General features: G+C 42.3%; 1 protein-coding gene across 1 annotated transcript; it reads right to left on the bottom strand.

Annotated features, from left to right (window-relative positions):
- Positions 1-9,361: 9,361 nt before the first annotated feature.
- Positions 9,362-9,872, bottom strand: LOC101117617 (histone H3.3A-like). Its single transcript, XM_012096936.5, has one exon. It carries the CDS (start codon positions 9,808-9,810, stop codon positions 9,400-9,402), a length of 411 nt encoding a protein of 136 aa, XP_011952326.2. The 5' UTR covers positions 9,811-9,872; the 3' UTR covers positions 9,362-9,399.
- Between the last annotated feature and the right edge of the window lie 7,036 nt (positions 9,873-16,908).

A 16,908-nucleotide genomic window follows, 5' to 3' on the forward strand; every position in this document is an offset into this window, starting at 1 on the left:
TTTAGTATCCATCCCGGGCAAGAGGAAGACAGAAGTTGAGAGTCAGAGTTTAGAAGTTGTTATAGCCATTTATCGTGACTCTATACTGATTTATTTCATGAAATGCAATATAATATCTGTCCAATCTAATCATAAACTAGGGCATGCATTTTATATGCCTTTAAAAATTTTAATTTTTCTACGTATTTCTATTGTGTAGTCCACAATGAATTGAAATGAAAACCAAACAAATCATCAAACAAAATTCTAAAACACACCTGGTCTTCCCCCTGGGTAGTTTGAGTACTGCTCTGTAGACACAACTGCAAAGCAGGTTTCTTTCAAGCCCTCCCCATCTCTTCCCTTTTGGCCTCCTTCAGAAAGTTTTCCAACACCAAGATTTCCAAGACTCCCATGCCTATCCAATTTTCCCCTGCCCCAGGCACTCAAGCTCACGATTTGGCAGAATTCTACCGGGTCCTTCCTTTATGACCATCACCGCTGGGCCTTGGTTTCTGTCCAGTAATGACTTAGCTAGTCTGATAAATGCATCTGCTAACAATTATGATGAAACTATGGCAGTTTTGAAAATTGCAGTAGGGAGGGCTATTGGGGTGCTGTATGATGACATTATATCCGAAGGTCACAGAAGATAAATCCTACTTCAGATTATAGCCGTTCCTCCCACGAGATTCTTTAAAATGGATGAATTTGAGAATAATTGCAAAAGAGAACAAAGTATCCCTTGATTCAGACCTGGAGCTGTGGTCTTAATCTCAATGCAGAGAAACTGGGTAAGCTGGATTGGAGTGTATGGAGTCCTGTCTTTTTCCTAAGCTGCTGCTGCTGCTAAGTCGCTTCAGTCGTGTCCGACTCTGTGCGACCCCATAGACGGCAGCCCACCAGGCTCCCCTGTCCCTGGGATTCCCCAGGCAAGAGTACTGGAGTGGGGTGCCATTACCGTCTCCATAAGCTACTTTGTTTGAAATACTTTAGCTGCTGCTGCTGCTATGTTGCCTCAGTCGTGTCTGACTCTGTGCGACCCCATAGACGGCAGCCCACCAGATTCCCCCGTCCCTGGGATTCTCTAGGCAAGAAGACTGGAGTGGGTTGCCATTTCCTTCTCCAATGCATGAAAGTGAAAAGGGAAAGTGAAGTCCCTCAGTCGTGTCCGACTCTTAGCGACCCCATGGACTGCAGCCTACCAGGCTTCTCCATCTGAACTGCTCTATTCTCTCCCCTGGGTGGAATGACGGTGGTGATGAAAGTAGGATAGAAGTAAATTTGTATCATATTTCTCTGCCTTAGTCTTTAGTCAGAACATGTTACGTACTGATTATCTTCCTTTGTTAAATATATTTCCTAGTCACCATTGAGTTAAGGAGCAGAATAGTCCTCTGACTTCTTTCTCATTTACTCTTCTCCAAATCAACTCTGAAATAACGGCAGTGGATAGGAAGTACAGTGGGTGAGTACAGGATCTTGGCATAAGGAATAACCACATGAGAACAGCTTGAGAATTGGGCAAATGGGGATTTCCCAGTGCACTTGGAGCTGACTGCCTGGTCAGACACTGTCCTTATCTCAATCTTTTCTCCAGGCCTCAAGCTGCCCTTTTGTGATAACTCTTCTTTTTCTTTTCTTCTTCAGGGTGGCCTTTGATGTTCATTTTCACTGAGTTGAAAGGTTATGAGAGGGAAAGTCCCACATGGGGTGGTCCTGTGATATCACTGGATATTGAAAATCTTTTCAATAGGGAGGACTGCCAGAGGAAGGTTTGCAGGCCTGATCTCTCTTCCAGCAACAGACCTGTAGAAACACTGGTCTTGAAGAAAGGAATGGAGGACTTGGATGACCCTGGTGAAGCTTTAGGGAAAAAATGGGTCAATATGTAGTCAAATGAAAGATGTCAGGAAAAGAACTCGATGACAGAGACCAGAAGAAATGTGAAAGCAGGAAGGAAAAGGAAGGAAATAAACAAATATTGTAGAGGAAAGAAGGAAGCAGTCAATGGAGGAAAGGAGGTCTTACAATGAAACACTTCCATTTATATTTGAACATCTCAGATGCTGTGATATGAGATGTGAACATCTCATATTTTTATAATAGAAATAGATCTGTTAAAATGAGTACTCTTATCATATTGAAAGCAATTCAGTATTTAAACAAATCATAAAGTCAAGTCAAAGTAGGTAAAATAGTAAGTATTTTAGTGGAGATGATCGGATTCATTAATAAGGGATTCATTCATTAACACAATAAATGCCGTGGCCAAGCTGAAACTCAATAAATCAATTGATTCTGTATTCCTTAATTTGTCACTGACAGTGAATTCATGTAGAAACTCACACAGTTGTGTGTTAAAAATACTTTTTCCAAAGATGAATGATTAACCAAACAACACACACACACACACACACACACACTCGCACATCCCTCTTGCCCCACACCACTGATCCTTAAATACCTATCCTATCTTTATCACAAATAAATTCCAGGTGAATCAGAGATTTTTCTATGAAAAAAAATTATTATGAACATTAAGTGAAATGATAAGTTAAAAATAAGACTTGAGAGAGGAAAGCATAAAATAAATCACCAATACATTAGAGTCTGTAAAATACTTTGGTAAAGCAAAAACCACCATAGGCAATATCCAAAGGCATATGACAAAACATTTCCCCCAAAGATGATATCTTTAATATATGAAGAGCTCTTACAGATCCATCAAAGAAGATAAGAGTAATAATAAATAAACTTGATGGATAAATCAGTATAAGTATAAACAAAATAATGCTTTAACTACATCTCCTCACTAACAACCTAGCATATAAATAATATTTTAAAAAATCTTGGTGATTACAGAATAAAAATAAAGCACATTTCATGTTTGTGCAAGTCAATAAGTTTGATGTACTAATGACAAAACTATAGCAAGTACTGATAAAAAGACTACTAAGCTGAGAAGATATAAATCAGCAAAAGCATAATCTACTAAAACTAAATTCTCATTGTTGGCTGACAAGTCAGTGGATGGGTTTTAACAACAATGTAATGATTGCGCTCTTTCTTTTAATCTTGAATTTTGTCAATCCTCTTTCTTTTGAATGAACAACTTCCTTAGTTCACCTCTACTTTTCTCTAAAGTCCAAAACACATACTTCCTATTCTCATCCGAATTTCTAATCACTGGCCTTCTTGCAATTTAGCCACATCTACTAGCTTTCTTTTGGACATGTCTAATCTCTTTCCAGTCTGAACAAGATAGTCATGTTAACAAGGTCCACCTATTGTGTATCCCCTGGCAGTCCAGTGGTTAGGGCCTTTCATGGATCACAGCCTTGTCATGGCAAAGGGGCTTTCATACAATTGTGCTCATTTTACGTGCTAGTAAGGTTATGCTCATAATCCTTTAAGCTTTAAGGATTCAGCAGTATGTGAACCGAGAACTTCCAGATGTACAAGCTGGGTTTAAGCACAGGAACCAGAGATCAAATTGCCAACATTTGTTGGATCGTAGAGAAAGCAAGGGAGTTCCAGAAAAACATCTGCTTCTACTTCATTGACTACACTAAAGCCTTTGACTGTGTGGATCACAACAAACTGGAAAATTCTTCAAGAGATGGGAATACCAGACCACCTTACCTGAGAAACCTAAATGCAGGTCAAGAAGCAACATTTAGAACCAGACATGAAACAACTGACTGGTTCAAAATTGTGAAAAGATTATGTCAAGGCTGTGTATTGTCACTCTGCTTATTTAACATGTGAAATACCAGGCTGGATGAATCATAAGCTAGAGTCAAGATTGCCAGGAGAAATATCAACAACCTCAGATATGCAGATGACACCACTCTAAGGACAGAAAGTGAAGAACTAAGGAGCCTCTTGTTGAGGGTGAAAGAAGAGAGTAGAAAAGCTGGCTTAAAACTCAACATTCAAAAAACAGATCATGGCATTGGTTCCTATCACTTCATGGCAAATAGAAGGGGGAAAAGTGGAAGAAGTGACAGATTTTATTTTCTTGGTCTCCAAAATCACTGCACACAGTGACTGCAGCCGTGAAATTAAAAGACACTTGCTCTTAAAAAAAAAAAAGCTATGATAAGCCTAGACAGTGTTTTAAAAAACAGAGGCATCACTTTGCTGACAAAGGTCATTATAATCATTGTCCTCAGTTGCTCAGTTGCCTCAGACTCTTTGAGGCCCCATTAACTGTTGCAGCCATGAAATTAAAAGACACTTACTCCTTGGAAGAAAAGTTATGACCAACCTAGATAGCATATTGAAAAGCAGAGACATTACTTTGCCAACAAAGGTCCGTCTAGTCAAGGCTATGGTTTTTCCAGTAGTCATGTATGGATGTGAGAGTTGAACTGTGAAGAAAGCTGAGCGCCGAAGAATTGATGCTTTTGAACTGTGGTGTTGGAGAAGACTCTTGAGGGTCCCTTGGACTGCAAGGAGATCCAACCAGTCCATTCTGAAGGAGATCAGCCCTGGTATTTCTTTGGACGGAATGATGCTGAAGCTGAAACTCCAGTACTTTGGCCACCTCATGTGAAGAGTTGACTCGTTGGAAAAGACTTTGATGCTGGGAGGGATTGGGGGCAGGAGGAGAAGGGGATGACAGAGGATGAGATGGCTGGATGGCATCACTGACTCGATGGACGCGAGTCTGAGTGAACTCCAGGAGTTGGTGATAGACAGGGAGGCCTGGAGTGCTGCGATTCATGGGTCGCAAAGAGTCAGACACGACTGAGTGACTGAACTGAACTGACTGTTGCCCTCCAGGCTCCTCTACCCTTGGAGCTGGTGGGCTAGCCCACTAGGGTCCTGTGATTTTGTGCAGCAGAACTCTTTAAGTAGACTCTGAGCAAGCAAACAGGAAGTTAGATGTAGGGTTGGGTAGTTCCACAGTAGAAGGTTAAGGAGGTATGACACCTGCAGTTGATAGATAGACTGTGTTTTGTTTGTTTTTGGTTACACCCAGCGGCATGTGGGATTTTAGTTCCTGGACCAGGTATTGAACCCATGACCCCATGCAGAAGAAGCATGGAGTCCTAAACCCTGGTTGCTATTGTTCAGTTGCTAAGTCCTGTCTGACTCTTTGCAACCCCATGGACTGCAGCACACCTGGCTCCTCTGTCCTCCACTATCTCTTGGAGTTTGCTCAAACACATGTCCACGGAGGTGGTGATGCTATTAACCTTCTCATCCTCTGCCACCCCCTTCTCTTTTTGCCTTCAATCTTTCCCAGCATCAGGGTCTTTTCCAACGAGTCAGCTCTTTGCATTGACTGGTTTGATTTCCCTTGCAGTCCAAGGGACTCACAATGATAAAATAAAAATTACATAAAATGGAGTCTAAATTAAGATTTTCATTGTTTTGTTGCTGTTCCATGGCTCATTGTCTTCATCAACAAAATTATAACATTGGGAAGCTTCTTTTTCTTTTCTCTTGTATTCAAGATAGCAACCATATTTCACTGTAAGTGATTTGATGCCAATAGTTGAATCAGTCTGTCTTTTAATTTAGTATTTCCTCCAGACATTCTTTGAACATGTGTCAACAGGAAAGAACGTGTTTCAAAGTTCTCTTCTGCCCATTTATCCCTTAATAAACAAAATGAAGTTTGAAAATATGTCTTTTTAGTTCTGTTTATGCTTTATAAAATTTGACAAAACCCAGAATTATCAGAACTGGCCAAGTTCACATTCTGAAGCAGGTAAAATTAACCATGGGGAGCCTTTCATTTCTGCTCTCAGAATTCCTACTTCTCTTAACAGTCTTTATCTGCAAGGATTTCTTGTTAGCAAATACCCACAAATACCTGATATTTCAAGAATATTTTAAGATGTTGCTACTTTATAGTATATTCTCATTTTCTTTAATGTCTCTTAAATTTTTTTTTTTAAAACCTCTAAATATTCAGAGGAAGCATCTCTAATGATGAGCTATCAGGGGTGGTAGAGAATATTCCTTGTCTCATCACATAGGCATCACCTACTCTAACAGTGACTTTTTTGTTGCTGTGTTTTGCATATTGTTGAGTAATTGAGAAGCTGGGCGTTCCTGAACTGCTGCTGCCAGCAGATGTTTAAAACTGTCACACTACAAGTGCTAAGGCACATGTGTTTCTGCCCAATGTATTTGAGTAGGTTGTGTGGGAGGTAGACAGAGAAATATTCTAAACTTTGGACTTTAATCAGAGTGATTTACTCGCTTAAATATCCCTATGAAGGGGCAAAGAACACAAAAAGGGCAAGGACTGCAGGAACAGTGTGGACTTCCGGTTTACAGACGCAGCAACACACACACAGACACAGACACACATGCACAGAAGCCATTTCCAGGTACTACGGACTAAGGGTATAGGAAGCTGGGCAAGGGGGTAGCCTGCTATTAAGGAAGAAGGTCCTTCTCTGAGTGATGCTTCCCTTGTGTTCTTAGCTGCCAGATACCTGCTGTAGGAATAAAGTCTCATGGTATTAGAAGTCTCAAAAATGTGACAGGATCCAACCCAGCAAGTTGCAGCCCCAGCTGACTGCATGCAAAGAGATGGACCCGAATCAAAGCCAAGGCTGCTTGTTGTGGGATCTAAATCAAAGGGCAAGGTGTTCTAGATGATGCATGCTAAGTTGCTTCAGTCTTGTCTGACTCTTTGCCACCCCATGGACTGTAGCCCGCCAAGCTCCTCTGTCCATGGGGTTCTCCAGACAAGAATACTGGAGTGGGTTGCCATTCCTTTCTCCAGGGGATCTTCCCCACCCAGGGATCGAACCAGTGTCTCTTATATCTTCTGCATGGGCAGGTGGGTGGATTCTTTACCTCTAGTGCCAACTGAGAAGCTTTCAATGATATATAGTTCAGGGAAGAAGGAAAACTTTCCCAGTAGACCTGTCAGCTTTCCCTCCCAGACATCAAGAACACTCCTTACTGTTCATTCTTTAGGTTTTTTTCTTGCAATGTTGTTTTGTGAAAGTGTCAGAAGAGATTCAGAGAGAAAAGAGACTAGCGATGAGAAAGGTTGTGTGTATCCAAATGGCCAAACCTCTTGAGGGAAAGGGTCAGAAAAATTGATGCAAAATCTCTGGGTCAAAAACCAACATATGCGAAACCTGTATTTTATTTAGAAATAATTTTCTGGGGGGAAATCTCTTCATTCTCAAGTTTTAAAGTAGTAATAATAACCATTGGCAACAGTTGGCATCTTGAACTATATTTTAAACTTATTAAACAAAGGTTACTCTTCCAATGGGAAAACAGGGAATAAGAGAAGTAGGCGGCCTGTATTTTGCCAAGTGTGTCAGAGCAAAGCCAAGACTCCATAGCAATTTAGCAATGAAGGATTAGTCCCTGCTGAAATTCACTTTGTAGACCATGAATCAAGTCCTGGACACAAAACAAGATCAACACAGAACGTACGCAGAAGGGTCATCAGCATGTGGATAATGCAAGTAAAGAGACAAGGGACAATCCAGGCACGTCTACTATGGGAACTTTCTGTTTTATCCAATTCATTAGTGTATGCAAGGTTTTTACCTGAACTGTCACCAGGAATAGTACTTCAGTATTTATATATGTTTATATATGTGTGTGTCTTTAAAGGGAACTGCTTAGTAAACTTGATATAATTAGACAGATCCTTTTATAAAGTCCTGAGGCAAAGAGGTAGCCAGGCAGGGTTACTTACTCGCAGGGCAGAAGAAAACCCACCTGAGTTAGAAGCCATAATTCTGGTACCATAATATACTCCTGTCAGAATGTTGTTTCTTCAAAGTGTGTGGTTGGGCTACAAGTGTTAGAATCACAGGATGTTATGGCTGAAAGATACTGGTTTCAATCACATCCTGTCAGGGAACAGAATCTGACTCAGGTGATTCAATGGGTCTTCCCTGGTGGTTCGGATGGTAAAGAATCTGCTGCAGTGCAGGAGACCCGGGTTTGATCCCTGGATGGGGAAGATCCCCTGGAGAAGGGAATGGCTACCTACTCCAGTATTCTTGCCTGGACAATTCCAGGGACAGAGGAGCCTTGCAGGCTACAGTCCTTGGGGTCACAAAGCGCCAGACAGGACTGAACTATTGACACGGTCATAGGTGATTCAAATGAAGACACTTCAGTGAAGGGATGACTCACAGAAGCGGGCAGGGTGAAGGTTCTGGTGGCCCCCAGGGACATGCGGGCTGCCGCTGCTGCTCCCAACAGCCCAACAAGAGCTGAGCTCTGGAGAGGGGGCCTAACAGGAACTGCAGGTGTGGTGGGATTCAGCCTCCAACACAGATGCAGGCTAGAGCAGGAAAGGAAGAGGGAGGAAATGCCATGGCCTCTTTCTCCTGCTGTGATCCTCTGTAGGTGTCTCCTGGAGGCCAAACCCAACCAGAAGTCAAAGGGCAAGGGAGCCTGGGTGATGGCAAGGGCAGGAAAAAGGCAGAGATTGAATCTGGGGTGAGTGGGATGAGTGGCAACAAACCACATATGTGCACGCTAAGTCACTTCAGTTGTGTCTGATTCTGTGCAATCCTATGGACTGCAACCCACCAGGCTCCTCTGTCTATGGGATTTTCCAGGCAAGAATACTGGACTGGATTGCCATGCCCTCCTCCAGGGCATCTTCCCAACCCAGGGATTGAACCCACAGTTCTTACATCTCCTGCATTGGCAGGCAGGTTTTTTACCACTAGCACCACCTGGGAAGCCCGAAAAACCACATCAGTTCAGGTCAGCCACTCAGTTGTGTCTGACTCTTCATGACCCCATGGACTGTAGCAAGCCAGGCTTCTCTGTCCATCACCAACTTCCAGAGCTTGCTCAAACTCATGTCCATTAAGTCGGTGATACCATCCAACCATCTCATCCTCTGTCATCTTTCTCCTCCCGCCTTCAATCTTTCCCAGCATCAGGGTCTTTTCCAATGAGTCAGCTTTTTGTATCAGGCGGCCAAAGAATTGGAGTGTCAGCTTCAGCATCAGTCCTTCCAACAAATATTCAAGACTGATTTCCTTTAGGGTGGACTGGTTTGATCTCCTGGCAGTCCAAGGGACTCTTAGGAGTCTTCTCCAACACTGCAGTTCAAAAGCATCAATTCTTTGGTGCTCGGTTTTCTTTTTTTAAAATTTAACAGGTTTATTTATAATTGTTATAAAGTTGAACTGCTGAAACTTGCTCACTGAAGCATTTTGACTCTCATTGATGCTTTATGTCCCTGCATTTATATTAAAAATTCACACAGAAATGAAAATGGAAAAACTGCCAATACCTGATTTCTGTCCCCTATTTTCCAATTGCAATCATATACTTAGGTAGCTTTTGACCCCAATGGGAAAAAAATACCTAATATCTAACGTTCAGTACTACCAATAACGGAAGGAAGAGATTTTTTTTTTTTAAGAATGAAATGTTTCCCATCATAGTGGATGCTTAAGCTCGTTCTCCATGTATGCAGCGTGCTAGCTGGATGTCTTTTGGCATAATTGTTACACGTTTGGCATGGATAGCACACAGGTTGGTGTCTTCAAAAAGGCCAACCAGATAGGCCTCACTTGCCTCCTCCAAAGCATCAATAGCTGCACTCTGGAAGCGCAGATCTGTTTTGAAGTCGTGAGCAATTTCCCGCACCAGACGCTGGATGGGAAGTTTGAGAATGAGAAGTTCAGTGGACTTCTGATAACATCTAATTTCACGGAGTGCCACAGTACCAGGCCTGTAACGATGAGGTTTCTTCACCCCTCTAGTAGAGGGCGCATTCTTGCGAGGGGTTTTTGTAGCGAGTTGCTTCCTCGGTGCTTTACCACCGGTCGGTTTTTGGGCAGTCTGCTTTGTAGGAGCCATGGTATAGAGACCTCCTTATTTACCCCGCTTGTCCTTTGGCTGGAGCTCGGCGAGCTAGAGGCAGCTGCCGTTGGAGAGCGACTGCGGCTGGTGCTCAGTTTTCTTTACGGTCCAACTCTCACATCCATGCATGACTGCTGGAAAAACCATAGCTTTGACTAGATGGACGTTTGTCAGCAAAGTAATGTCTCTGCTTTTTAATATGCTCTCTAGGTTTGTCATAGCTTTTCTTCCAAGCAGGAAGCATCTTTTAATTTCATTAAGCAGAAAAACATCTACTTTGGCTTCATTGACTATGCTAAAGCCTTTGACTGTGTGGACCACAACAAACTGTGGAAAATTCTTAAACAGATGGGAATACCAGACCACCTTACCTGCCTCCTGAGAAATCTGGATGTAGGTCAAGAAGCAACGGTTTGAACCAGACATGGAACAACAGACTGTTTCCAAATCGGGAAAGGAGTACCTCAAGGCTGCATATTGTCACCCTGCTTATTTGACTTATTTGCAGAGTACATCATGCAAAATGCTGGGCTGGATGAAGCACAAGCTGAAATCAAGGTTGCTGGGAGAAATATCAATAACCTCAGATATGCAGATGACACCACCCTTATGGCAGAAAGCAAAGAGGAACTAAAGAGACTCTTGATGAAAGTGAAAGAGGAGAGTGAAAAAGCTGGCTTAAAACTCAACATTCAAAAAATGAGGATCATGGCATCTGGTCCCATCTCTTCATGGCAAATTGATGGGGGAAACAATGGAAGCAGTGAGAGGCTTTATTTCTTGGGCTCCAAAATCACTGCTTATGGTGACTGCAGCCATGAAATTAAAAGATGCTTGCTCCTTGGAAGAAAAAGCCACATAGTACCCAGAAATCTGTCCTTTGAGCTCTTATGGGACACTCGAACTCTTTCTTTGGCCCTAGACAGGGCCCAGGTGGGCAGCGTGTGTAGTAGGCATGTGCTGAATAAAGTAGCATACACCTGCTAGAGATAAGAGATCATTCGTTAGAGGCGAGCAGCCTGGCCTCCCCAGGGAAGAGGTGGCCTCTCTCCATGGAAACCTGGTGCACCAGTGCTTTTGGCAATCAGCGCCGGGCAGCCTCTAATTGTGCCAGGAGATGGGCTAGTTCTTCCTCAGTCACGAATGCTGGGAGGGGAGTTCTGCAGCTAGCTTGTGGTATTCCAAAGCCCAAAGCCCCATCATGTCAGGAAAGACGGGCCTCTCCCTCAGTGTGAATGCCGAGCTGGTGGGACAGAGCTAAGGTATTGACATGCCATGTCACTCTTGCATCCAGTCTCTGATTACATCAGGTAAAGAGCTGGGGCCTCCTAATCATGGGACCCAAAGTCTAACTCTGTTTGGCTCTTGGTGCACGGCTCTAGGATGGGTCATGGGGAGACCGTTCCCACCTCCCCAGTGAACTCTGCTCTGTAAGATCAGCTGTGTGTATACAGCTTTGCCAGCTGTCTTTGTTTACAAGAAACCGAGGCAGGAACCAATAGAGCGGTATGGGTGGCACCAAGGTTCCCACAGGAGATTTGGAGAGTTCCCCCAGTCCCCCAGCTCTCCAGCCAAAATTTCCTTTAATTTTGTCATGTCATGTCATGTCATGAGGCCAAGGTACTCATCTATGTTGTTTTGCAAAGTGGGCCTCATCTTGAATGTTGTCCACTTCATCTACATGTAGGAAGTGTGACATTACTGTGACACCTCACCTGTGGCTGGTGGGCAGACATCATCATGGGACAAAGAATTCAACCAGAAAAGCAAAATAGATGTGTCCTTTACGAAATGATTACATAAGTGCCCTTGAATAAATTAGTAATATTTATTTGCAGTGCATTGCAAGTTGCTCAGTTATGTCCATATTTATTTCTGATCGCTTTGCAAGTTGTTCAGTTATGTCTTTAATCCCTTCCGCATCAGTACGATTTCAACTTCCATTCATTTTGTTTGGGGGTGGGTATTGTGAGAAATCGACTTTTTATTGTTCTGCTGAAGTCCACTTTGTCGGAGATCCAGGTGGCTATAGCAACAAAATCTCCTGCTAACTCTTCCTCTAGATGCAATCCCTGAAAATTAGTTGGAACAGATTATAGTGAGCCTTGCAAAATGCAACATTTGGTTTCAGAGGAGCAGTGAGCTGGAAGGCTCATCCGTTCTTTGATCCTCTGTGACTTCTCTGATCCTGTGAGTCCCTGTGAGTCATCCTATACCAAGTCTTGTTGTGGTTGCACTGTCCTGGAAACTGTTGGACTGTTGGACTCCTGGCTGTCTTGACCTTCAGCCTTGAGGGTGGATTTTGCAGATCCCCCAGAGCGCTGGACCAATGCTGAAGACTCCTTCCACATGCATGAGATTGTGTTCATAAAAATAAACCATTTTAACAATTTGGGCTTAAATTGACTTTTTGTTGTATAAATCAAGCTTTATCCATATCCCCCACCCCCATAAGTAAAGAGAATCAAAGGGTTTAGTGGGAGGAGACACAACCTGAGTTTCTATAACTTACTGGAGATCTTCTCTGTCCCTTCTTTTTACACTGTTTACATTCTCTTGGATGCTCCAGAGAGGCCAGAAATCTTGGGGTCATGGAGGGGCCATCTGGGGGAGACCCAACCCAAGGCCTCAACATATTTTGAGAGCTCACTGCTTTACTGTGTGCTGGCTGGGTGTGTCAGTTTAACCCCAGGAAGTAGGTATTCTCACGTGTGTTTGCACCCGGGGAAGTCAAGGCTTAGAGACTGAAATGCTATGCTCCAGTTTTTACTGTGAAAAAGTTGTGTACTCAGGATTTAAATTCAAGTGGTGGTGGTTTAGTCGCTAAGTCGTGTCCAACTCTTATGAACCTGTGCACTGTAGCCAGCATGCTCCTCTGTCCGTGGGATTCTCCAGGCCAGAATACTGCCGTGAGTTGCCATTTCCTTCTCCAAGGGGTATTCCAGACCCAGAGATTGAACCCAGGTCTCCTGCATTTCAGGCAGATTCTTTCTTTCTTTTAAAAAACACAACAACTTAGTTTTTAATTGAAGGATAATTGCTGTACAGAATTTTGTTTTCTGTCAAATCTCAACATGAATCAGCCATAGGTATTCTTGACCGACTTAGCTATAAGGGAAGCCCAAATTCAAGTGATTTGACACCAAAGCATATGTTTTTAGCCACTACTTTATACGGTGAAATAAATTGCTGCTTCCATCTCCATTTAATTCCTAACAGTGGAGCGAGGAGTCACCAGAGAAGTAGGCTTGGCACAGGAGGGAATGGAGGCGGCAGAATGCACAGGGCAGAGAGTGATCCTATAAACTCTCTCCCACCAATGGGCTCATGAGGCAACGCCAGAGCTGCTTCTACTGTTTACCTTTAGAGGAGGGTGAAGCGAACCAGCACCCCTGCAGCCACGGCTGCCTGAAATCTCGGCAGGGTGGGAGGAACCTGGGGGATGGGGATGGCTGTCTCAGTCACTGTCCCTGGGTTGGTGTGTGTGAGACTGTCCCTAAAGTTTGCATATGTCATTTCTTGAGCCCCTCGGATGTGCAGTATTTGAGGGAAGCATTGTCACAATCTTGACAACAACTGTAAAATTGTGCTGGCTCACCTCAACTGGTGGGCTCCCTGCACATCAAGAATTGTGCCCAGGTGACTCTCCTGGGGGTCCAGTGGTGAAGACTCCAAGCTCCCAATGCAGGGGGCCTGGATTCGATCACTGGATGGGGAACTGGATCCCACATGCCGTAACTAAGAGTTCACATGGCACGACTAGAGATCCTGCCTGCTGCCATGAAGGTCGTACATCCTGAGTGCTGCAACCAAGACCCGGTGCCGTCAGATCAATAAATACATGCCTGTGTGTGTTCAGTCACTGAGTTGTGTCCAACTCGATATTTACGTGCTTCCCTGGTAGCCTAAATATATCTGATCCCCGGATACAATTCTTTATGTATGCGTATATAAAGAATTGTGTTGGAGAGCAGGTATGCCAAGTTGGGTGAGGGTTCCATTCTGGCCCAGAGGAGCTCAGCAGGGGCACTATCCCTGAGGGTTTGACCATGAGAGGTGAAGTGTTCTGATGGATGCAGAAAAGAAGGGGAAAGGTGGATGGGGGAGAAGTCTTCAGGCCACATTGTTAGCAGCTGTGGACACATTTGCCTACAATCTGGTCATTTTTGTTTTCTATGATGAGAAACACTGAACTGTAAATACTTATAGTATAAATACCTATATAGTGTTGTATATAGGTCAAGATTAAAAACAAAGTTTAAAAAATATTTAGTTAAAAATAAATTAGAAAATTCCAAATTATCAAATGTTTATTCTTTCTGGCCTCTGGCAGTTGAATAAATAACTTATCCAAAACCACTTCGTAAATCAGACTTTCTCTAGTTCTAAGCTCCAGTGTATTTAGGGCTGAGATGTTTTCTGTGGTTACTTTATTGCTTCCGCCCATTTCTCCTCTCTTCAGCTACTAGAGTCTTTGGTTACCTGTTTATTCTAGTTGCCCTGGCAGCGCGACTCTATGTAGAAGGGAGCTTTTACTTTCCATTTTGAAGTTTTGGACTCTTGGAACTGAATTTGACATGCTCTGATGACACATCCTCTCCTCAGGGGAGAAGCCTGTCTCTCTGCAACAGCTTTTACGTGGATTTCCCAGTTGCAAGTGAGCTGTTTTGAAGGCTCATCATGTAGGATTGTTTGACAGAGTGAACCTCTGTTTTTGTTGCTGCTGTTGTTGCCTTTATGGGGTGTGTGTGTTTGTGTGTGTGTGTGTCTGTGTTTTAACCAAGGAAGAGGCTATCAAGGCAAGCATGCCACACAGTCATCCATTTTTCAACAGTTTTACTAATTGGTTTCCTTTCAGGTCCCTTCAACCGTGCCCGTTAGATATACCCTGCTAGGATCAGATACCCCACATTGTCTTGTTTTCAGTATGAGTACATGTCTGGCTGTGGGGTGTTTAAAAGGCCATCATCCGTGGCCTTATTTGAAGTTCCATTATTCTAAGTTTATAAAATGAAGGCATTAATACTAAAAAATTAGCATGAGTCAATTTCTCATCAAATTATCCATTTGTTATACTCTTGATCTTTCCTGGACTAGACCACATGACGGTTGAAATTTTGATTTTGAGAATACTTAGAGTATTGAAAGCCTAAAGTATATGTTGGAGTCCTTTTATTCTTGAAGACATTGTTTGGTGTTTTATTCAGTAAGCACTTCCTAAATATATTTACAAAGGAGAGAGGCTCAGCGTGTTGTCTGGAAGTGGTGGTATGTACACAGGCTCATGAGGCACTGTTAGAAATGTAAGCTCTGTGTGTGTGTGTGTGTATACTTTGGAACTGAGAGTCGGGTATCAAACTTGGGCTTTACAGCACGTATATATCACTCTAAAATACCTGGACAGGTTAGGATATTTATCAGGCAGCTTGCAAGAGTTGGGTCTTCAATTTCATCACATAAGGTTCTAGTAGAAGATTACGGACTGATGAAATAATTCATTCTGCTAAGTAAACTATTGATGGCGGATCAATACAAATAAAAGCAGATCTCTTTATTTAGACAAATACTATATTTCATTGACTCAGAAATGTTATCGGTATATTATGTGCCATTATGCCATTGAGAAAGAAAAAAATCCTTCCAATTAAACTCTGACATAATGCTTTTGCATAACTAGAATTTCTATTTATACTTATTGAAACTACTTTTTAGGCTTATTTGGACATAGATTTCTATCATTTAGAACTTTTGAGCATTCCTAAGAGGGAAAATAAGAGGGAAAATAAATTCAATAAATTGGTTAAAATATTCCTAAATGACTCCCCATTTATATCTGGTCCTTCTGAATCACATGTCACAGAGATGATCAGTAATGCAGCATTTCTTAAAAACTAGCTTCACTATTTGTCTATGAGAATCTCTTCCAAATAACTGGCACTCCTCCTGCTAATTCTGATGTGCATGTGTAAGCAATGCCAATTACATTAAAATGGCCATATCCCAACTTCAGTCCGGTTAATATGTGATATATGTCTTAGTAAAATATGCTAAAATATTTGTAGTGCATAATGTAGTTAAAAATTATAGGTCAAGGACTCAAAGATAGGTTTTTCCTGTCATATCTCCAGAGTAAATATTATAGACTAATTCTGCTAATGTGAAGGGATGTAATTAGGAGAAACCATTAGTTTAGAAGTTTCTCAAATTTTTTGGTTTGTCAGAAACAAATGGCTTACTTGTTAAAAATGTTTATGCCTAGGCTTACCCCAGACCTATGAAATTAGAAGGCCTGGCGCTGATATGTTGACAAGCTACCTGGACTATTCTGATGCAGGTAGTCTGGGGGCCAGTGCTTTGATGCACCAGCTCCTATCTGAGGTATCTTTAGTGTACATTAAGCCCTCAGACAGTAGGCTTGGAAACTTCATGAACTCCTTAGTGGCCAAAAGAAAGAAAGACACTTAAAGGTCACCGTGTGGCTTGAGGACACATCTTCATCCTAGGAAGAAAAGAGCCAACATAATTCTATACCAGATCAGAGAGTCTGAAATTGTAATTCCTTACAAAATTCTAAATAAGAGATGTGGAAGTTCTGCTTCTTGTTTCTCTCTCTTCATTACTTACCTTTACATTTTAATAAAACATGCAATTATTTATTCAACCCATATATCATGTAACAGTTAGGGCTCTTCATCACGAGATAAATTCTGATGAGTCTGGCCAGGTTGGTCCTATTAACATTTTATTACATTATAGAAGGCGTCAGTTTAGGGTCAGAAGAAGGAAGTGCCATACTGTTAGAGAAGCAAAGTAGCAGAATCATTTCCTATGACTCTTGTATTAATCAGAAATTCTAGTTTTTAAAATTCCTAATGAAAATTCCAAATGTCTTAGCAATAACATCTAACATGACTTTTTAAACCTACTTTCTCTTATGTCAGATAGTTCTAATGTGTAAATGACTTCCAATGCCTAAACTATTTCTTTAGTCATTTAGGAAACTAGCAATTAAAAAAAACTTCTTTAGGTCTAAAAGAGCAGTCTGTGGGCTGTTTAGTCATCCCACTCCGGATGGGGTGAGGCTGTAGGGAGAAG

This window comes from Ovis aries, chromosome 16, assembly GCF_016772045.2.
Source record: "Ovis aries strain OAR_USU_Benz2616 breed Rambouillet chromosome 16, ARS-UI_Ramb_v3.0, whole genome shotgun sequence".
In the NCBI taxonomy this organism is placed as follows: domain Eukaryota; kingdom Metazoa; phylum Chordata; class Mammalia; order Artiodactyla; family Bovidae; genus Ovis; species Ovis aries.

Coding starts and splice junctions, on each gene's coding strand:
- LOC101117617 (XM_012096936.5), bottom strand. CDS start 9,810: ATGGCTCCTACAAAGCAGACTGCCCAAAAACCGACCGGTGGTAAAGCA.